The sequence below is a fragment of the Zalophus californianus genome, chromosome 2 (assembly GCF_009762305.2).
Source record: "Zalophus californianus isolate mZalCal1 chromosome 2, mZalCal1.pri.v2, whole genome shotgun sequence".
Classification (NCBI taxonomy): Eukaryota; Metazoa; Chordata; class Mammalia; order Carnivora; family Otariidae; genus Zalophus; species Zalophus californianus.
This window is the reverse complement of record NC_045596.1, coordinates 168,176,014-168,198,797: the sequence shown is the minus strand read 5'-3', so window position 1 is coordinate 168,198,797 and position 22,784 is coordinate 168,176,014. Positions and strand designations below refer to the sequence as shown.

At 49.7% G+C, this 22,784-nt stretch overlaps 1 protein-coding gene across 9 annotated transcripts in view; it reads right to left on the bottom strand.

The window, feature by feature from the left end:
• Positions 1-22,784, bottom strand: part of FGFR1 (fibroblast growth factor receptor 1) — a 48,159-nt gene that overhangs the window by 11,744 nt on the left and 13,631 nt on the right. For 3 of the 9 annotated variants that reach the window (XM_027597974.2, XM_027597976.2, XM_027597982.2), the window contains exons 3-6: positions 4,439-4,705; positions 2,989-3,078; positions 2,545-2,717; positions 418-541 (exon numbers count right to left, since the gene is read on the bottom strand). In XM_027597974.2, the coding sequence (XP_027453775.1) occupies positions 418-541; positions 2,545-2,717; positions 2,989-3,078; positions 4,439-4,705 (654 nt within the window). The remainder of the gene's footprint in view (positions 1-417; positions 542-2,544; positions 2,718-2,988; positions 3,079-4,438; positions 4,706-22,784) is intronic. The other 6 variants (XM_027597975.2, XM_027597977.2, XM_027597983.2 and 3 more) reach the window with 3 other exon arrangements.

Below are 22,784 nucleotides of genomic sequence, written 5' to 3'. Positions count from 1 at the left end.
TGAGAGGCGTGCTGTGCTTTCTAGTGTTTCCTGCGAGGCCCCGCAGTCGGCATGGGTCTGGAGTCTTGCACTAATGAGCTTCAGTCTGCTCTTCAGTAAAGTGGGAAGCCCAGTGCCAACCTCGTGGGGTCCGCGAGAACTGCCGGGTGTCAGGCACCCAGCAGCAGCCACCGGATGCTCTATGTAACCCCTTCTCCCGTCACCCCTTGCAGGAGACTAGCCACAGCACCTTCCACCTTTCAGGAGTCACAGCAGCGTCCAATCCTCTCAACTAAATGCACAAACCAGGCAGGAAACCGGCTTCAGGCGACAGAGCTGATAAATGCCCGTGCCGGCCTGGACCCTATGGCCGTTTTCTCAAAGCCCTGCTCTCTTTCCTCGAAGCTCCTTCAACCCCTGTCACCGGCACCTTCTTACCCACGACATCGAGCTGGTAGGTGTGGTTAATGCTGCCATATTCGTTCTCCACGATGCAGGTGTAGTTGCCCTTATCCGAAGGCACCACGGAATCCATTATGATGCTCCAGGTGGCATAACGGACCTGAGGGGAAACATGCCAGAGCGCTCCATTGTGGGTCTGGAGGAGAATGGAGGCAAGAAGCCGTGTGGAGGCAGGGGTACTCGGTGGCACTTACCCTCTAGTCCCAGCCCAGAGCGCACGGCCCCAGCAGCACATGAGCCAGGACAGGGTGGAGACTGCCTCCCACCCCCCGCCTCTGGTCCACGTGTACTGAAAGAACACATCAGGCAGACGGGCATGAGGAACTCTGGACATCAACCTGCAACAGCCAGTGCCGTCTGCAATCTGACCTATGTGCCTCCTGCATTCTCCCAAACGCACCGGGAGCTTCCCACTCTGCGCCTCTGCATCCTGGGCTGGAAGGGCTCCTCGTGAAGAGTTCAGCCCAGTCTGCCCCCGGCCTCTTCTTCCAAAAACCATCTCCTCCGGCCCAACCTTGGGTCAGAACGGTTCTCACTGTCCCTCTGTGCCCCTGCTGAAGCACTGATCACAGGCTGCTTTTCGTGATCGTGTTCGAGGATGCCTGCCCTCCTGTCAGACTGGAAATTCTCTGTGGTGCCTTGTACCACTTGTGGCAGCGCCTTGCATACGGCAAGTGCTGGATAAATTAATTTAATATGTTTCCCTGTTTTTCCTCATCTCTGCTTTTCTTTTCTGTTTAAAGATTTTTTTTTTTTTCTTTAAGCAATCTCTACACCCAACGTGGGGCTTGAACTTACAACCCTGTGATCAACAGTCCCATGTTCACCAACTGAGCCGGCCACGCACCCCGATCTCTGCTTTCCCCATACAAGATTAACGGGAGAAGAGCAGGGAGGTGAGATGGGACAGAAGGATGATCAGAGTCTTAAGAAGGGATTAAGAAGGAAGAAGTTCTTGCTAGAGTCGCAGATGAGCAAGGACGCAAACAGACAATTCACACAGCAGGAAATGGAAATCGCTTATTAACATACGAAAATTTTAAGTCTGCTAACAAGCAGAACAATGCACAAGAGAAGAGTGAGGTACTTCTGTCATCAAGGTTGTTGGCTCAGGTATGGTAAGCCTGTCATTCTCATACTCTGCTATGGGAAGATGAATTAATTTTTTCTTTTGGGAAAGTAATTCTTACCACAATAAAATAAAATTAAAAAATAAAATCATACCCCAGCTCATTACATCATCTCCCAATAAAGCAAATATCACAATAAATAATATAGTACATCTTTCTGATGTACCTGGAACTCTACTGCCCAGTACACTTCCTGGAAAGACATGTGTTCAAGAAATGTTCATGTTACAAAAAATAAACGAATGAGTAAAATTACCTAGTTACTGGGGGAGAAAAAGGTAATGGGAAATATGCATTAAGGGCTTAAAGACATGCTTATACTTTGGTCTAGTAACTTTACTCCTAGCAACCTTTCCTGGGGAAGAACATTTAAAAACACTGACAAAGATACTCACCACAATATAATGTAGAATAGTGAAAAACCAGAAAATGACAAATATCACAAAATAGGTCATTATATCATGAGACATTTTGATAATGAAATATTATGCAGCCATGAAAAATTATCTCTCAAACACGTGGCAAAAGACTCATAATGTTAACAAGTGACAAGAAAGTATATATACAATGTGATTATATAAAAACCATATACATAGAAAAAAGACTAAAAAGGTTTTTTTTTGAGAGAGCGAGAGCAGCGTGCGAGGTGGGGGGGGGGGGGGCAGAGGGAGAGGGAGAGTCTTAAGCAGGTTCCACGCCCAGTGTGGAGCCCAACGAGGGGCTCAGGGCTCGATCTCATGACTCCGCAATCATGACCTGAGCAGAGTCACATGCTTAACCAACTGAGCCACCCAGGCGCTCCAGGACTGAAAAGATTTTAAAGCTTCATTTGCGGTTTCTTGTATTTGAAATTTTTCTAAAGTGCACTGCTTTTATAGTTAGAAAGCATTAAACAATTAATGACATATAATAAGGATTTTCCAAGGAGCTTCTCCCGTTCCTCTTATACCGACTTTCATACATACACACGTACCTTGTAGCCTCCAATCCTGTGGTCAGGTTTGAATTCTTTGCCATTTTTCAGCCAGCGCAGTGTGGGGTTGGGAGTCCCACTGGAAGGGCATTTGAACTTCACAGTCTTGGCAGCTGGCACTGCGTGCAATTTCTTTTCCATCTTTTCTGGGGATGTCCAGTACGGAGCCACGGCTGCCCAGGGAAAGCCAAGAGAGACAGGCAGGGGGCCAGTCAGGCTCAGGAGCAGGGACCCAGGCCAGGACCCGGAGGTGCCCTGCCTACCTGCCCAACACCTGTCAACAGTGCCAGCTCTAATCAGGGCACCCCAGGGACCCCATGGCTAAGCATCGGGACCCCATGTGCTCTCTCCTCCCCTTCTCCAAACAATCATCCGAGCCTCCCCCTTCCCACTCAAACCCAACGCCCAGCCCGAAGGGCAGTAAGGTAGGAAACAGTGTCTCACGCATACGGTTTGGTTTGGTGTTATCTGTCTCTTTCTCCTCTGAAGAGGAGTCATCATCATCATCGTCGTCCTCCGAGGAGGGGAGAACATCTATGGGAAGCAGAAGGGGGCACTGAGGTCCCTTCGAGGGAAAAGGGCTCACTAGATTTCCATCCATATCAACAGCCGGCCATGAACATAAAGGCCAGTCCAGTTACAGATGAATGCAGATGCCCGTTCCCATACTGGACCCCAGTCTCATTCTGCCCTTAGTGATGGTCTCTCTGTGGGATGGAAACGGTTTATTTAAGAACTGCAGGCTCTATGCCTGTCCCCCGTCTTCCCCATCCCAATGCAGTGCCCCTTTCTGTCCAGAAGCCTTGAGACTGGCCAGTTCCATCAGGGGCAGCGGGTCCTCTTGAATTTAATTCCACCTTGCGTTCATCTCAGGACCAACAGCCAGGGAATCTGTGTGTATCCTTCAGAAACCCAGACAGATCTAGGCACACTATAGCCAGAAGCTATTTCTACAGCCATCTGGGGAAGAACGGGCTGAACAGTTTCTAGTTGGGATTTTTCTACCATGCATGTGCGAAGGCTTGAGGGCTGCCCCTCACAACCAGAGCAGAGAGGGAGCCCACCACACTAGTCCGCAGTTGCCAACACCTCTCCGCAGGTATCCGCCCCTTTTAAAAGGCTTGACACACATGTGGTCACCAAGCAGCGATCATGCCAGATCCTTTTCCAGTCCCTCCTAGTGCTTTTGGGGGTCTGGAGGGAAATAAAGGAGGCAAGTCCTTCAAGTGGGGGCAGGTTCTAAACGATACCTGGAGGAGAAGAGATGCCCAGCCCTCACCGTGGGCTTTGCATACAAGGTGTAAAGAAAATTTCAGCTCTTCTTTGTTTTACCCTAGAGTTGTATAACAGTCATGTTCTAAAAAGTGGCAGAGTCCCAAAGTCACAGAGCTCTGGGGTTCCCTGGCTGCCCCTAATACAGCTCCAGAAGCTGGAGGACAGATGTTTTCCACAAAGTCTGGGAATATGGTGGTGCACCTGGATCCTTTCCCATCACAGTAGGGACCCACCTCACCACATATTCCGGGGCTCTAACCCCCGAGCCAAGTACCAAGTCCAAATGGCAAGGGAATGACAGAATGGAAGCTGGCCGAGTCCCAGGCAGCACCTGGAGATCTGGGCAAGCTCTGGTGGAAAAAGATCAGTCTTACTGACCCAAGTGCATGAGCAGTCACTTCTGAGGCTGATCCTGGAAACCCAGATCTCTGACCTGAGGCCCGCACCACCCCCAGTCACCCCTCTGAGAGCGAAGCCACACGGCGGGCGGGGAGCAATGTTAGTGGGCAGCAGTTTCCGAAGCAGAGCGGGAGCGGGGCAATCCCCGCCCCCGGAAACTAGCAGAGAGGGTGGGAGGGCTGGATCTGGGGAGAGGGTGAGGGCAGGCTTGGCTACCAACCTGAGATGTTGACAGAGAAGTAGGTGGTGTCGCTGCCTGAGGGGCTGCTGGTCACGCAAGCGTAGAGGCCGGAGTCAGCAGGCACGGAGTCCCGCACCTCCACCTCCTCCCCTGTGATGCGGGTACGGTTGCTTTCCACCAGCTGCACCCCGTCCCGCAGCCAGTTGATGCTCTGGACATCATCCCGCAGCCGACAGCGAAGCTGCAGCAGGTCACCAGGGTGGACCAGGAAGGACTCCACTTCCACAGGGGCTCCCCAGGGCTGAGCTGCAGCCACCCATGGGGGAGGGGGGGAGGAGCCAAGGGACGGGGCAGGAAGAGGGGGAGAGGGAAGAGGGAGAGAGACAAAGGGAGTTAGGCTAGCGAGCCGAGCTGCACTGAGCCGCGGCATCCCAGGGGCTACAGAGCCAGGAGGCGGAACTGGAATAGGGGTCAGTGGGAGACAGCTGGCCACCTGGAACCCTACGTCTTCTTCTCTACCCAGCTCCGCCCAAGGGCAAAAGAAGGAAGAGGCAAAGCCAGGAAGCAGCCACAGCAGCATTAAGCAGTTGACGTTTCATTTCCCTCCATCCAAGGCGGGGGGGGGGGGGGGGGGGGGGGGGGGGGAAGGCCAGCCACCCCCCAGGGCATCTTTGTGTCCAGACTGCCCCTCCCTGCACAGTCGGTTCTTTGCCAAGAATGGCCACTTCCCAGGAGAACACCCCATTTCCTTTGGGCTAGGCCAGCCTCAACTCTTTCCCTAGTAACAGCTGAGCAAACCCTTTCCCTCAAAAATCTAGCAGCCCCCACCTAAGTAGAGAGAAAGTAATTTGTCAACAGGGGCTCCTGGGTCAAGTGATTCAGCAGGGAGGAGTCTGGCCCCTCAGTGAGTCAGATGTATAAGATGCATATGGGAGAGAGCCGGCCCAGGGAGAGGTCAGCTCAGGGGAACCTCTAGCTAACAGGTGTCGGGCCAGAGGATGTGGAGCTTTTGACTTTATTAGGAGCGGAGGCCTGCAGCTGCCACCAAGCCCACACTTGCTCTGGCCACAACAGCCCTTGAACACAAAGCTCCTTTCTCCTCATCCCACTGCCGGGCTGCCCCTACAAGCCCCCCGCCTCCCCCGCCCCCAACACGCTGTCACACGCATTCGCTGCCCCTCACCTCTCTTTCCCTGGACCCCGGTTGCTCCCCGGCTCACAGACCTGATGCGACCTGGTCACCCATCCATCCCTCTCACGACCAGCAACTGGGCACTGGCACTGACAAAGAAGGCCACCATCCCAGACGGTTCCCTGCTCTGAGCAGCCCCTCTTTACTAACCAGGGGGAGATGCAGCTTCTATTTCCATTCAGGATGCTCATGGGCGCTCCCTCCCGGCGTCTTCTGCCAACTGTCCATCCCCCACCAAAAAGTGCCCTTGTTTCGGCTCGCATCTACCCCCTTACTTAGGTCTCCACGGTCCTGGGAGCCTTCTTTCTTTCTCACCCCCTGGTTAACCATCAGGGGCTCAGCCCGGACACCTTGCAGGTCCCCAAAGCAGGAACCTCTGAAACACACACTGCCTCTGGTCTCCGTGCCCCAGTACCCTTCAGGGCCTGTGTCTGCTGGCTCTCAGCTACCCTCCACTTCTCTGCCTGGCTGGGGACTCTGCCCCAAAGCCTCTTCCAGCTCCCAGTCTGGGTCAGGTGCCCTCCCACTGCACCTGTCACACTAAAGGAAAGTTCCCTTTCTTGACTGCGTTCCGAGGGTGGGGACGGGTCGTATTTACCTTTAAATCCCCAGCACCCAGTATGGTGCCTGGCACACAAGAGTTGCCCAGTAAACGCATGTGAACAATGCAAAAAGGACACAGGCACTGTCTCCTCAGCGTCTTCCTTTCTAAACTTTCTTTTCTCCTTCTCCAACCCTCATTGTAACCAACTCTGACATTTATCCAGGTTTCTGCCACAAGGCTTACAAATGAAGAAAATGAGTGCCTTGGGCGTCAGCTGGCACCAGGGACTAACAGCTGTTTTCCTCAGAGGGGCCAAGGCAGTAGGCCCTGACCCTCTTCAACCCAAGAGCTGTCTTAAATACTGGGTAAATATGAGTCATCAAAAGTGGGGGTGCTGCTTCAAAAGGGTTTGGAAGCCACTAGGCTAACAGTCATTTATATTTTTGTGAATCAGGTCAAGAGGAACACCACAAAGGTGAGCAGACCACGTAACTGATTAAAAATAAGCCTTTTGGGTCTTAAAAAAAGTTATTCTTTCCAATTTTAATGGTTTGTGGTTTTGCCAAAAGAAGGGAGAAGAAAAGCAGTTCAGACTTGACCCTTAAGGAAAACAGCAGACACTCCTATTGATCAAATCTCCGCTCCCTCCAATGACCTCACTGATTAAATATTTTGCAGCTCCTGATCTGTACAAGCCATTGGTCAAACAGTCAACTTGGTAAACTCAAATTCTTAGCCCCTGGCATCACAGCCTATTTTGACAGGTCCTGGGGACAAAGAGGTGGCAAGAGAACACGGGCACTTCCCCAAGAGAAAGTAGCAAAGGGACACTGGCCCTGCTGAACCAGCTCTGGCTGATTCTAGCTTGGATCCCTAATTTCCCACTCGTCCCAATCAGGATGTGCAAACACAACTTGCCTACGGGGTGTATAAGAAGCCTCAAGGACCAGCTTTCTTTTCCCTGCCGCTGGAGTTCCAACTCACTCGGATGTTCCAAGCCTTGGTGTGCTCTATCCCTTTATTCCTCTGATCAGGATCCTGCACCATGTGTAGGATACAATCAGAATCTTTGCTTGGCATTCAAGGCTCTCTGAAATCTGTTCCCACCTCCCCATGTAGCCTTCTTCCTACCTTCCACTTTAAGGCTGGCTGTTCTGTAGACCAACTGCATTCCCTCCTCATAACAAAACTGACTTGGGCTCAAGGCTGTCAGCGTTGTGATGCTCTATCCTTCCCTCCCGACTCCACCCTGCCTGACACTGTTCAGAGTGCACCATCAAAGCCAGCCAGGAAGCCTGCTGTTGGTTCCAGTGTTGCTACCCTGTCTGTAACACAGTTACTGTGCAAACCACACAAATTCACGCTTGATTACATACCATCTTGTATCGTTTCTTTTAAAAACATCTTTATTGAGATATATTCACATACCATAAAATTCACCCATTTAGATCATTTAAGTTCAATGGCGTTTTTTTTTTTTTGTATAAATTCACAGAGTTATGCAACCATCACCACAATCTTACTGTAGAACATTTATCACCCCCAAAAGAAACCCCATATGCCATCACACGCCATCACACACCATCCCCTACCTTTCCCTCAGTCTAGGCATCCACTGTTGCTTTGTCTCTAGAGATTTGCCTGCACTGGATATCTCATATCAATGGAATCATGCATAAGATGATTTTTTGAGAGCGCCTTCTTTCATTTAGCATGATGCTTTCAAGGTTCTTGCATGTGGCCACACATCTCACTACTGCATTCCTTTTGATGGCCAAGTAATACTCCACTGTATGCATGTACCACATTTTATGACCCTGTTTATCGGTTGATGGACACCTGGTTCTACTGTCTCCTAAACAGTCCCAAGTGCCCATGTCTTCCTCTCCTAAGAAACAGCAAGCAACTCAGAGCAGAACTGCCTGTTGTAATTTTTCCACAGTGCCTAAGAATGTCAGAAACGGAAAACACCCAATAGGTCTTGAACTGAATTTAGCATCTGGGAAAGGCTAATTTTTAGAGGAACCAAAAATCAGCCCACGGCTCTTGGGTTATAGAGAATTTTTTTCATGGCTAACAGCGCTCTTGGATGTGTGTCAACATCTCTATTTACAAAGCAGGGATAATGCCACTTTCTTCTAGGAGGTGATGGAAAGGTAACCAAGCACTCGCTGGTTTCCTGGGCCCTGCCTGTCTGCATCACTGCCCTGAATAGCAGTCCTGACCTGGGGGAGTCCTATGTGTGGTGGCTGATGCAAGGGCATCCCTGCTCACCGGCAGCCTCTAACAATTCAGTCCCTACCCTCCATTCTCCTTTTGGTCTTTCCAGCGTCCCCCATTTAAGTCCCCCCTGGGAAAGGCCCTTGTATCTGTGGCTCCAGTTCCTCTGAGCTGGCCTTTCCCTGGTCAAGACCAATGGGCCAGGGTTATACTTATTGTTAGGTGTCAGGTGGCAAGAACGGAGCGGACACCTTTATTGGGCTGGCCATGGAAGATGAAGAAAGGAAAGCCAGTTTACTGCTTGGCCACTTGAAGCCAGGGTTCTTCCAATCTTGGAGAACCTGATTAATTGGAATGGGGATGCTGTGAGGAAAGCAGCAAACCAGAACACTTGCTTTGTGCATCTTATTTCCTGAGAGATGAGGTGGGAAACGGAGGCTGGAGGACATTTTGTATCTGGACTCTGTGATGACCTTGCCTGAGTCTGGAAGTGTTTGGCCGTGAGTCAGATTACAACATTCGCTCTTACAGGCTCGAGGTGCAATGTGTTCAAAGTGCATTGTGGGAAAAGGTGCATTGTGTTCTGATGCCCACAGCACAGGGTCACTGTTCTCATCACTGGGAGCGGGAAGGTTAGGGTTAGGGTTAGGGTTAGGGCTGGACTTGAAAATCCCTAGAAGATTAAGGCTGCCAACACCTTGGCCAACTCTCCAGAAGAGAGGAGTGAGAAAAGGCTCCGCTTAGCTGCGTGAATCTGAGACTGAGGAGGCCTCTGGTGCTGAGGCAGGTTCCTGGCACAGGGCAGGTGGCAGGTGCACTGTGGAAGGCTGTGCAGGCTGGATCCAGGACCCGCTTTAGTAAGAGTGAAAGGGATTTATATGCCAATCACCAATCCCATCTTGTTTCTCTAACAGAGCCTCTCTATCCCCCAGGGAAAACCAGGAGCAGATCAGGGAACCACACTTTTTAGTAATCCTCAGGGAAGCAAGCTAGAAAAAGAGGGGGGGGGAGGGGCGGAGTTTCCCAGGGTGCTCTCAAGTCCAGGAACTTGGACTTGATGAATGTTAATGGAGCCTTACTGAGTCCCTCTTCCCTTCCTATATTCCTCCAAAATACCAGGGCTTTGTAATCCCCCACAAGCCAAAAGGAGGTAGCATTTTGCTTATGGCACGACCGGCCAGAAGTCTGCCACTGTCCTCTAGCAGGCAATTCTGCCCTGGGTACATCGGATCAGAGCCAAGTGCTGGATTCTAAATGCCCAAGTCTTGGGCCAGCCGTGGGCACTGTGCAGGGTGGGGGATTGGAGCCTGTGAGAAGGCCCAAATCCATATGAACCTTGTCATTCGGAGAGGGTGAGACCCCAGGTCCCAAAATCCAAGGAGAAGACAGGGAGCTTTCTTCAAAAGAGCTACCATTGGGTGAATCTATGTGCCCTGGTTACTATGCAAGGAGAAGAAACGGATTAAACAAAGGCGCAGTAGACCCACGCCGTGCTCTAACCAGGGTGATCAACTTTACATGCTTTACATAACAGCTTGACACGACTGAAGCACTTTGTGGTGCAACACGAGACAACTGGAAAAAAGCAGGAGAACCCAGATCCAGCAATCCAACACGGGCTCTGAGCGTTCAGAACTTAAAAAAAAAAAAGTATTGGTGGTCAGGGCAGACAGCAGAGGTTGGACATAATGGTAGGGAAAGGGGAGGAAGCAATTAAGAATTTAGATGGGGAGTGATAACTCTGGGGGAGCAGAAAAGGATGGGGGTGCTTACAAGCAGGTCTGTGCCTGGGGATGAGGGAGTGTGGAAGGTGAGGCTAGAGGATGTCCTGCTTGGACTAAAGGTTCACAGCAGAAACAGCAAAAAATAATGGTTTCAGCCCATGGGGTGGGGGACCAGAGATAACAGAAGCACTAAAGAAGTCCCAGGGGACACATTTCTCTGCAGACTATGAAGGCAGACCTTTCCTGCTACATGGGCAAATACACCTGAAAAGGTACTTGAAATGCCAGTTCACCAGCCTTGGTCCCATAATAGCCAATCTGGTTTGGCAGTTACTGTCCCCAAGCCCCACAAACTTAACATGAACCCGGCAAAGAGTCACAACAGATTTGCACAGCACTTTGCAATTTATTATGTGTTTCCCCCCCATATTATCTTGGGACCCTAAACAATGCTGAAAATGGTAATACTAATACTGGACGATATTTACAGCATGCTTACTACATCCTGTATACTGTGAAAGCTTCTAACACAGACTATTGTTCAATCCCTTAGGAGGTAGATATTAACTATTATCATCCCTACCTACGGACGTGGAAGCTTCCTATGTGCCAGGCAGAGGTCTCATTTAGTCTACACAACCCTGCAAAGTAGGTACTATTATTATCCTCATTTTACAGGGGGGACCCTGAGGCACAAAGAGGTCCATATTTGTCCAAGATGGCCTGGTCAACTAGTGGCCGGGCTGGGATTCAAACCCAGGTGGCCTGGCTCTTCAGAGTCCACACCCATCCAGAGCCCAGGTCTACTGCTTTGAAAACAAGCCTCTACCTTCACTTTGCCTTTGCAATGCTTGACTTCCAAAAAGTGACTGAGACCCTTTCTGTTCAGGCCCCTGATGCTGTCTAACTGCACCCATGTCCCCTACCTCCATGCATAAGGTTCTCAAGTTGGTCGCTTTGACCTCTTTCTCCCATTCCCTCAGCCTCACCACCTCTACCTTATACTTTAGGGCTTTTTACCTTATGAATGTACTTTCCCATCCTTGCTCATCTACCCTTTGAAGCTGAGCAGGTGCGACTGTGCACATTTGGCAGGTAAGGAAAAGGGGCGGGGGGCCACACGGGGATAGTGACAGGCTCGGGACTAAGAATAACGCCCTGTTTTGGTATGGCACTTGATACTTCAAAAGGCATGTTTAGGGCACCTGGGTGGCTCAGTCGGTTAAGTGGCTGCCTTCAGCTCAGATCATGGTCTCCAGGGTCCTGGGATCCAGTCCTGCATCGGGCTCCCTGCTCAGCAGGGAGTCTGCCTCTCTCCCCCTTTCTCTCCCTCTGCCCCTCCCTATTGCTCATTCTCCCTAATAAATAAATAAAAGCTTAAAAGAAAAAGGCATGTTTATTCACGTTCATTCCCATTTAAGTACGAAAACACGGAGACTGAGGGATTTCTCTCCAAGTCACAGAATAGGGGTCAGCTCTGGTTCTGGATGCGGCGTCTGCCAGGGCCTGGGCCCCTCCAGTGTCTCACTTTTCACCCAGCGCTGGGGAGAGGGACAGGTGACCCGCTCGAGGTACTTCATGTGGCTCTAGCCACAGGTAGACAGCACCGTCCTCCCCTCCCCGTGTCCTTGGCTCAATTCTGGATCGGTCACCGGACACCTTCTCTCGCCCCTGAGACCCTCACCTTTGAATAACAGTTTCCAGCTGAGCTGATGACCTCTGATGACCCTGCCTGACTGGCTGAGAAGATTAAGAACATCAGGCAAAGGGCTCCCCAGCCCTTTCCGTGGGCCAGCTGTCCTGCTCACACATCTGAATGCCGCAGGGCTTAAACCCTGACCTCTCTGCATGGGCACCCTGCATTCCATGCCCTCGTGCTCCTGAGGACCTCGGTGTATTTCTTCCTCCTCCAGAATCCGGAGCCCCTCAACCACACCCCCAACCTCAGCTGTCCAATCTCAGCCTCTTCGGCCAAGCCGATGACCACCGTGCCCCTCCTATTTTGCTTTCTCCTTAAGTGCCTTTTCCTCTGCTCTCTCCATCACTCTTGCAGACATGAAAACTCACTCCCCAAACGGCAGTCTTCAGTCCCATTCTTAATGTGCCTTCCCAAGACATACAGATTCTCATGACTTTATCTTGCACTTATTCATGCTGCTTGGCTGTGGGCTGGTCCGTAAATATGCATCTCCTCGATCCTCCGTGGTCAGGAGTGGTGTCTGTCATCCACATCCTCTACTCCAAAGGATAACCGGCCCCCAACACAGCCTGGGCCTGTTGTCTCGGGGTTGCGATTTCTGTCATCCCTATGAAATCCTTTTGATTTTGGATTTCTGGGTTAAGAAAATTAGAGAACGGCCATTCTCCTTAGGAACGTGGGGAAACTGGTGGTCCAGGAATGTTTACAGTCTTGGCACAAACTCCCCAGAGATAAATGAGGGGGCAATTGTGGGTGGGGGAGGAACTCGGGGTGGCTTTGAAGGCAACTTAAAAGGAGAACAGAACAGCGCGGCAGGGCTCCGGGAGCCCTCTGCAGAGGTTTTTTTATGACGTTATTTTGGCTTTGAAATGGAACTGAAAACTTACTAAGTCTGGCAAGGCTGGGCCAGAACGGGGATCTCACCAAAATCCTGGGGAATTATCCTCCCACAAGAGTTGGGGTAGAGAGGAAGCCCTAAAAATAGGGGATTCCCTGAACTCCCGATGTCCCCAGCGTATGGGGAAAGCTGCAGAAATGCGGGAGCAGGGGCATGTGTGAGTGATAGGGGAGAGAGAACACCAAATCAATTAGCAGGGTCCGACACCCTGATCGGGAGCATTCACCAGTCCCCCGACCCAGGGGATTTGGAGTGTAGGGTTTTTTTTTTTTTTTTTTTAGAGAAAAAGGGAAAGAAGTAAGAGGGAACATTTTGCATGCAAATGGGCCACTGCCAGAAGAACCCATTAAAATGTAAAAACTCCACATTCAGCCTGACAAAACGGTGCAAACTGCTGTGTTTGCCAGAGGGGCAGCAATACAGCTCCCGACAAAGGGCCCGAGGAACAATGGCGGGCTGAATGGCCTCTGTCAGCAGGTCCCCTCGCGCGTTGCCATGGGGACCCCACCGGGGCTTACTAAAGGTATTTCCTGAGGAGAAAGGCAGTGCACACATGCCCAGGCAGCCTGGCTAATCCTGACAGGAAGCCATCGCCATTCAGCAGCCCAGGGGCTTGGGGCCGGAGTTTTGTTTTGTTTTTATTAAAAAAAGATTTCGGTCTTTTGTGTGTCCCACCTCATCACTGTAATTTAGTGCAGAGCCGCCTGCGCTGGCCAAAGCCTCAGCCAGGGCCCTGTGCCCGCCCCAAGACCCCCCAAAACAGCTCCCCGGTAGCTGGGCCCGAGGAGGCCCAGGCGCACAGAACCCCACTCGGGAGACCCAGGCCCAAAGCCCCCTGGGCCCAGAGAGGTCTACGTAAACTTTCAAATAGATGTTGCAAGGGGTAACATGACGTCAGGATGGAGCCCAGGGTTGGAGCCGGTGTGCAGGCCTCCTCGTACTTTCTCCCTCCTGAGGAGGGTGTCCCCCTCAGCACCAGCATCCCTCACATCCCCCCTGCCTCCCACCATGGGCAGAGCGCTCTCCCGTTGGGGAGAAGGACTGTAATTAAGTGATTAACAAAAGAATGCTCCCAAGAGTTGTTTTAAAAGAAATGTCCCTTCTTCCTCTCTCCCAGCTAAAGCTCTCACGCCAAGTGTTTACTGACAGGCTCCGGATGGAGCTGGGGAGAAATCTCTTCCTATACCCATTTCCCAAAGTGATTCTCAGGACGCTTTGCTTCTCTCCCGCCTACCTTACCAGGAAGAAAAGAGCTGCTCTGGAAAGAGGAAAGTTCACCTAAGTTGTGCTAGGAAGCATAGAGCCCACTCACCCCACAGCAAAGGGAAATGCCCTGCAGCTATGGGGAAGGGCGGTCTATGCTCACAGTTCCTAGAAGTTTGTGTCACCATTTCACATTTGGCACCAGAGGAATCCAGCCTTGGCAGATTCAGGGAAGTAAGCCAACAACACAGCTGGCGGGGGAGACAGAAACTCCTGTGTGACAACTGCCCCCCTAGGACACAGTTTAGGGTAAATTAACATTTCCTGAGCAAACTTGTATGTGGAAGGAGCCATCCCCCATGAAGGCGGTCAGATGAAGGAGGCTCTGTTCATTCGTTGTGATTTGAAGCCTGACCAGTGTGTCTGCAAAGCTCATGCCCTTGCAACTAGACCTCCTCCCAAAAGAGGTTCTGAACCCTGCATTTCGATAGAATCATGGAGGAAAAACGGATCATTTTGGAGGTATTAATACTATGCCTACTAACTCCCTTGGACACCTGGGAAGCTTCTAAAGCCATGTTAGATGGGTCCTATTTTGGGAAAAGGAGCTAAAGAGCCTCTGCGCAATGATGGAAAACTCCCCCAAAAGAACCCCAAACCCAGTAAGGACCACTCGTGTGGGCTGTAAGCCGAGGGGACCTGGACACAGGCGGAAGTCTTCTCCTGCCTATATTAAAGATCACATCCTGAACTCAAAAGTACAACCAGCCACCAACTGTTACAACACAGAACACCTTCCACTGACCTTGCTGGTGTGTGTGTGTGGGGGGGGGCGCGTGTGTGTACGTGTGTGCGCGTGCGCGTGCACGCTCGCCCAGAGTCCCACTGCTGGAAGGGGAGCTCAGACCCTCCTACCACTGGCCCGGAGCCCAGGCCTCCCAGCCATGTGTCTGCAGCTGCGACCTGTCATGCACTTCCTGGTCTGGGCTCTGTAATGGAAAGATCATTAAGGGTGGGGGAGGAGGAGAGTGAGATGAATCAACAGGGAAGAGGTAACCCTGTAGCTCCCACTCTGCTAGGCTCTGACCTTAAAGTCCGGTCAGGTTCCTTAAAGAAAAGAATGTACTGCCCTCCCCCCACCCCGCCCCCTACTAGGGCCCCTCGTAGGGTTTCCCCTCCCCCATGCTCAGCAGAGCTTGTTTGGGGAAGGAAGCACCAGCAGCTGGGCAGGGAAAAGTTGCAGCTCCCTAAACTTGCTGATGAATTAGTAGAGGACTCAGCTGTTTCAGAATTTGCCTTTTCACTCCCCCCAAAACCTCAGTGGATGCTTGAGAGCACACTTCGCCAAAGCTCTCAGCACCCCAGGGTACCTGCCATCTTCCCTCCCTGTCCAATCCGATCGTGGCATGGTGGGTCTGGGTCACATGGTGTCTGGGGGTCACCACCCGCTGCAGTGGGCAAAGGATGGGCTCTTCATAAGGTTACTTTTTCTTGACGTTAAAGAAATGCCTTTTGGGATGCCTGGGTGGCTCAGTGGGTTAAATGTCTGCCTTTGGCTCAGGTCATGATCCCAGTATCCTGGAATCAAGCCCTACTACTGGCTACTGGCTCCCTGCTCAGCGGGGAGCCTGCTTTTCCCTCTCCCTCTGCCCACCCCCCCACCCCGCTCATGCTCTCTCTCTCTTTTTTTTTTTTTAAGATTTTATTTATTTGACAGAGAGATAGCGAGAGAAGGAACACAAGCAGGGGGAGTGGGAGAGGGTGAAGCAGGCTTCTCCTGCAGAGCAGGGAGCCTGATGTGGGGCTGGATCCCAGGACTCTGGGATCATGAACTGAGCCGAAGGCAGAAGCTTAACGACTGAGCCACCCAGGCGCCCCCCTCTCTTTTAAATAAATAAATAAAATCTTAAAAAAAGGAAATGCCTCTTATCTTTACATTATAAGAATAAAGGCGATAAACATCCTTTTAAAATGAAATGGTGGGCGGCGCCTGGGTGGCTCAGGGGGTTAAGCGTCTGCCTTCGGCTCAGGTCATGGTCCCAGGGTCCTGGGATTGAGTCCTGCATCAGGCTCCCTGCTCCGGGGAAAGCCTGCCTCTCCCTCTCCCACTCCCCCTGCTTGTGTTCCCTCTCTCGCTGTGTCTCTCCCTATCAAATAAATAAAATCTTTAAAAAATAAAATGAAATGGTGTAGAAAGGTGGTTGCCAGGGGCTGGGGGAGGGGAGAATGGGGAGTTCATGTCTAATGGGAACAAGAGTTTCAATTGGAGAAGGTGCAAAAGTTCTGGAGACATGGTGGTGAAAGTCACACAACACGTGAACGTACTTAATGCCACAGAACTATACGCTCGAAACTGGTGAAAACTGGTCCATTTTTGATGTTATGTGTATTTTTACCACAATAAAAAACAGGGGTAATGGTAGTGAACAGTGTTGGATTTTAAAAAATGCTCTGACGTGGCAAAACAAGTTAACTCTACGTAGGTTCCCAAAACCTGGGGTGGGGAATTGTACTGGCCCATGAAATCCAAAAATCTGGCACCAACTGGTCTGTTCCAGATTTGCAGGACAGTGAGGACCCAGAGGGACACATGGACGGACCATATATTCATTTTCCTCTCTCTCCTTCACACACACCATGAAAGGTGTGCTCCTTGTTTTAAGAAACTAAAAGAACATGGCTCAGGGATTTTTCTACCTGAGATGGTATGGCTGTCGGGTAGAGAGCCGGTCGAAAAAACAGGACCAAAGGCTTGGAGGACGGTAAGGGCCAATATCCACACTGAGGACCCCTTTGCTCCGACAATCTGGGGGATCTTGAACAATTAGAACTTTGGGGGGAGACAGAACTACTCTGGGCAATGTCAACATCCCAGATCTGAAATCCTTGTAAAAACCCCAGAGTCCCAAACTCTGCTTGAACCACAGGTGTAACTGGCTGGGTACAGTGGAAAGAACACGAGTGAAAATCACTCAGACTACTGGCCCTACCATTCACAGTGTGACCCTGGGCAAGTCATCGCCCCTTGCTGCCTCGGGCCTCAGTTTCCTCACCTGTGAAATGGGAAGGCTGACTGATCTGACAAGCTCTGGGCCCCCTCTGGCTCTAAACAACATTCTAATTTTCAACTGGGCCTTACGTGGTGAGCATCACTCACTGCCACCCCCTCGTGCCTCCATGAGCACAGAGCTCCCTCTGGTGTGAGGGAAGGCAAGAGACCTCAAGTTAATTTGCTTTAAGAAGAAGGGCTTCTGTTTTGGTCCCAGAGCTCCAGCCACCGGCACCTTCAATAAATGCTTCTCTTCGTGCCTTTTCTCTGACCCATGTTCTCACCAGAAGAAGCCTTAGAATGGAGAATACAGAACAGCCAAGGGGCTGTGACTGGCAGAAAACTGGGAGCCCAGGTATCCTAGAAGGATTTATTTCACTGAACTTTTTGATTCATGACATATTATCCCATGAGAACTGCCTAGACAAATAAATTTTTAATGGAGCAGGGGCCAGAGGGTAGTGGAAAAAGGCTAACATTGTAAAAGAAATGCCACTTCCAAATGCACCCTTCAGGCATTTATACAGTCTTGACTGCTCAAATTAACATCAGTAAAAGTTTTGAATGCCACAGGAAGAACTTCATTCGGTAGTTAGTTAAGGAACCTGACTCTTTTATGGTTCAAGAGCTAATTCCTAAAACCTAAGGAAAATAAACTTTAATTCCAAAAGTAAATTCTAAAGTTTGCCAATAAAGGAGCAGAGATTTCTGAATGCAAAAGGACCCTTCTAAGGGGCTGGAGAGCAGATCAGCATTCCAAAGGCAGTGATAATTGACTTAAAAGCCCAACTCATCAGAGAGAGAGAGGAGAGTCTCCTTCCTTGGGAGGAAAGCTTTCAGACCAACCCACCCCTCCCCACGCTGCACCCCCCCTCCCCATCCCCCAGGCAAACTGACTCAGCACTCTTCCACCCTCCCACCTGCCTCCCGGCCAATCTTAATCTTTCTCTTTCCAGCCTCCTTGACACTCCACCTTCTAGTACAGGGGTTAGGGCTGCAGGCACAGATACCAGCCAGGCTCAAGTCTCAACCCTGCCACTTCCTGGCTGTTTAATCTCTGCAAGTTTTTGTTTGTTTGACCTCTGAGTCAGTTGCCTCAACTGTGAAATGGAAACAACACCTGCCTTATAGACTTTTTTTGAGAAATTAACTGACCTCAGAGGTTCTCAAAGTGTGGTTCCTGGACTGGCAGGGAATGTGTTAGAGCTACCAAGCTTCAGAACCAAGAGCTCTGGTTTTAAACATGCCGGCCAGGAGATGCCATGCCTCCAACACCCAAGAATGCTTGTCCAACAGCTGAAATAAAGTGCTCCATATGTGGTAGCAGTAAGTCTTTCTCATTTATTTTCCTTATCTTTCTGTTGAAAAGGGTTTTATTCCCACCGTCTCCTTTTGAAAACTAGAAATTTTAGGTATCTTTTTTTTTAAAAAAGAAAATGGATTGTTCCTTACCAGTGTTCATGCATGGATTCATTTGTTCAGAAAGTATTAATTGAGCACCTAATATGTAATCAGATGTTCTAAGATGCTGACGTGAACAAAAGGCAAAACCAAACTTCTGCCCTCATTATGTACGTACACACCCATTACAGCCCACAAATGAGGGTCAATCTGTCCCTTCACTTCAAAGGGAAGGGCCCTGTCCTCTGGTTTCAAATGTCCTCATAACCTGGGTTTTATGTCCTTACTTGATGCAGTCTTTTGATGACATTTCTTAAATGTATCATTTACTGTATCTACATATGTCTGGTAAGAATAACACTGGCTAGGGCTGGGCCTCACCCAAGGTGAGGCTAGGGGCAGGGAAGGCATTTGTCTTTGGCCTCCCATTCAAGAGGGGCCTCCAAGACTTTTGGTGTCTTTTCCACCAAAAGGTTACACAGAAAGTTACCAACAGAACTGGAAGAAAATATTTACCAAACAACTTTTAATAAATCTGTGTCCTATTCCTGGGGCATGCTTCAGACGGTAGACCACAGTTAATACATATTTTTAAAATCCTGTAATTATTTTGTGACTAGTTCATCTACATTAAATTATAATTTTGTTTAAAACATTAATGTGTCAGGGCGCCTGGGTGGCTCAGTCATTCAGCGTCTGCCTTCGGCTCAGGTCATGATCCCAGGGTCCTGAGATCGAGCCCCGCATCGGGCTCCCTGCTCAGCGGAAAACCTGCTTCTCCCTCTGCCACTCCCCCGCTTGTGTTCTCTCTCTCTCTCTCTCTCTCTCTCTCTCTCTCTCTCTCTCTCTCTCTCTCTCGCTGTCAAATAAATAAATAAAATCTTTAAAAACAAAACAAAACAAAAACATTAATGTGTTGAAGGTAAACACTAAGATAACCAAAACTTTCAGGATTCTTCCTCCTCTCTTTGTATTTCTTCATGTCTTAAAGATGTGTACACACACACACACACACACACACACACACACACTGGTAGCCTCAGAACAATGTCAATGCTCCAGCCTCGGTGAACCTTCTGACATGTTTATTTCCACCCATCAGACATTGCGGGACCACAACCACTTGAGAAGCTATCTAGGTGGTTTATGTGTCTGGGCAACACCACTACATTCTAGAATAAGTGTGACCTACAAAGAAAATTCCGGTGTGGCATCTGACACTTTGGGGACCTCTGATCCTAGACCCTCTCCGAGTAGGAGGGCTTGGCTGCAGTGGAAAATGCAGCCTCAATGGGGTTTTTGTTCTACTGATTATTCTAGGCTAGGAAACCCCTTCCATTAAGGGCAGCTCACAGACTTAAGACCCATGCATAACCTCTGAGAAGAGAGCAGAAAGTCACACAAGAAATGGCATAAGGCAAGCATCTCCAGCTGCCCTTACCCCAATCACACACATGTTCATACCACCCCAGAAAGGGCCTGGGTAGCTCAGTTGGTTAAGCATCTGCCTTTGGCTCAGGTTATGATCTCAGGGTCCTTGGATAGTCAGGCTCCCTGCTTAGCAGGGAGTCTGCTTCTCTCCCTCCTTCTGCCCCTCCCCCAGGTCATGCTCCCTTTCTCTCTCTCTCAAATAAATAAATAAAATCTTAAAGGAAGGAAGGAAGGAAAGAAGGGAGGGAGGGAGGTGGAGCCTGATTCCTGTGAGATAAAGAAGGGCTGACCCAACAAATTCAAATGTTTAAATTCAAGTGTTGGCCAGCCTGAATTTTGGGAGGGAAACCCAGTATGACACAGGGACACAGTTTAATATGCTGGAAAAAAATACCAAAGTCAGATCGACTTGAGTCTGAATCCCAGTTCCATCTCTCACCAACTATGACCTCAGACAAGTTACCTAACTCCTTGGATCCCGGTTTCCTCATCTGATTACGGGAATAAAACCTATGGCCATGAGATCGATGTAAAAATGTAAAGCATGCAGAGTGTGAAGGCGCAATAAATAATATTTATTAATTGTTATTTTAAAAGACCTTTACCGGCATAACCTTCCGGGGGGCAGTTTGGCAGTATGTATTAAAAACTTTTAGAATATAAATATCCTTGGCTAGGTGGACAAATCTTATTTGTCAAAGTATGCTCATTTAAGTGGAAACTATTGAAAATAACCTAAATGTTCAACAGTGGAGGACTGGGTAAATAAATTTTGCACACCCATACAATGGAATACTATGTAGTTATTAGGCACAAAAAATTTTTTCTTTGCATGGCAAGTAAATACTACGTGCTTGGGGTACCTGGCTGGCTCAGTCGGTAGAGCATGTGACTCCTGATCTCAGGGTCATGAGTTAAAGCCCCACGTTGGGCACAGAGCTTACTTTAAAAACAAAAAAACAAAAAACAAAAAAACCCCTACTACATGCTTAAGTTAAAAAACAGTATATACCATATAAATCCCATTTTTGAAAAGTCGTGTTTGTATAAATGCAAGAAAAAACAGTTTAAAGAAATAGATTCACAGTTAACAGTGATTAATTTTATTTATTTATAGATTTATTTATTAGAAAGAGAGTGTACACCAGTGTATGCTCGTCAGCAGGGAGAGGGGCAAAGGGAGAGGGAGAGAAATCCCAAACAGACTTGGCGCTGAGCGAGGAGCCCCACACGCAGGGCTTGATCTCACATCCCTGAGATCATGATCTAAGCTGAAATCAAGAGTCTGATGCTTACCTGACTGAGCCACCCACGTGCCCCAAGAGTGATTATTTTTAGATAATGGGAATATAAGCTTTTCTTTTTCTCTTCACATGTCTGTATTTTCTAAATTTCCTACAATGAACCTCGATGACTTATCAAATATTGATGTTTTATTTTTTTTAAAGATTTTATTTGAGAGAGAGCATACAAAGGTGGGGGGAGGGGCAGAAGGAGAGGGAGAAGCAGGCTCCCCGCTGAGCAGGGAGCTTGGCGTGGGGCTCAATTCCAGGACCCTGGGATTATGACCTGAGCTGAAGGCAGACACTTAGCCGACTGAGACAACCAGGTGCCCCGAATATCCATGTTTTAAAAAGAGCAATGAAAACATTCTTTCTGACTGCACAGAACTTTGCTCTAGAGGAAGAAATAACTGTATGTTAAAAATTCCATATAACGGGGCGCCTGGGTGGCTCAGTTGTTGAGCGTCTGCCTTCGGCTCAGGTCATGATCCGAGGGTCCTGGGATCGAGCCCCGCATCGGGCTCCCTGCTCCGCGGGAAGCCTGCTTCTCCCTCTCCCACTCCCCCTGCTTGTGTTCCCTCTCTCGCTGTGTCTCTCTCTGTCAAATAAATAAAATCTTAAAAAAAAAAATTCCATATAATGTAAGGCCAAGTACCAGGTTGAAAGTTAAACAGAAAGGGGCGGGGGGGGGGGGGGAGGAAGAGTGATTAATTTGGAGCCACAGGAAGGCTTCATGGGGGAGGTGGCCCTCAAGCTATGCCTTAGGCTAAACCCAAGCTAAACCCTCAGCTAAGAGTAGGAATTACAAAAAGTGAGGAAAAGATAGGGACGAACATTTCCTGCTCAGGGACCCAGGTAAACAAGGGTTATGTATGAATGAATATACTGTATAAAACAAGGAAAAAAGAAGAGTCTTGTTTGGCCAGATGGATGGATGGATGGAAGAGAGAAAGAAGGGGGGGAAACGAAGGAAGTGAGGGAGGGGGAGAGGGAGAGAGTGAGTTCAATCTGTGAGGCCTGCGAAGGGACCACTAGGCTAGTGGTCAATCCTAGAGAAAATTTAGGAAGGGATAAGCTCTAAACTCAACTTTCTTTGTTGATTACGTAACGGAAAGTTCAGTGTTGGTGGATTTTAATCTCTCCCCCTACCCAAGCTCATAACCACGGGGGCCCATCTGCGTGGAACTCCTTGACCCTCTCACCCACTTGAGGCTCCATGCGCCTACACATCCAAGGCCAGGGAAACACAACCGCATTCACTCAAAGGGCGGTGCCGGCTGCCCCGGCGATCACCTCCTTCTACACAACCCATCCCAGAAGGCTCAAGCCACACCACGGTACGCGGGGATAAGGAAGGAGCACTGCGTTTCAAGCTCTGCCAGAGCCCGTCCTTCTCAGGGCTTGGAACTAACTGGACAGACACCTCACCCCCACAGTGCCCAGTGTGCAAGGAACACAGGCTTTATTGTTATTATTATTATTTTTAAAGATTTTATTTATTTATTTGACAGAGAGAGAGGGGAACACAAGCAGGGGGAGTGGGAGAGGGAGGAAGCAGGCTTCCCGCCGAGCAGGGAGCCCGACGCGGGGCTCGATCGCGGGGCTCGATCCCAGGACCCGGGGATCATGACCTGAGCCGAAGGCAGACGCCGAACGACTGAGCCACCCAGGCGCCCCGGAACACAGTCTTTAAATGAAGGCGGTGGGCACCTCGTTTGGCAAGGGGGAAGAAAGGTGGGAG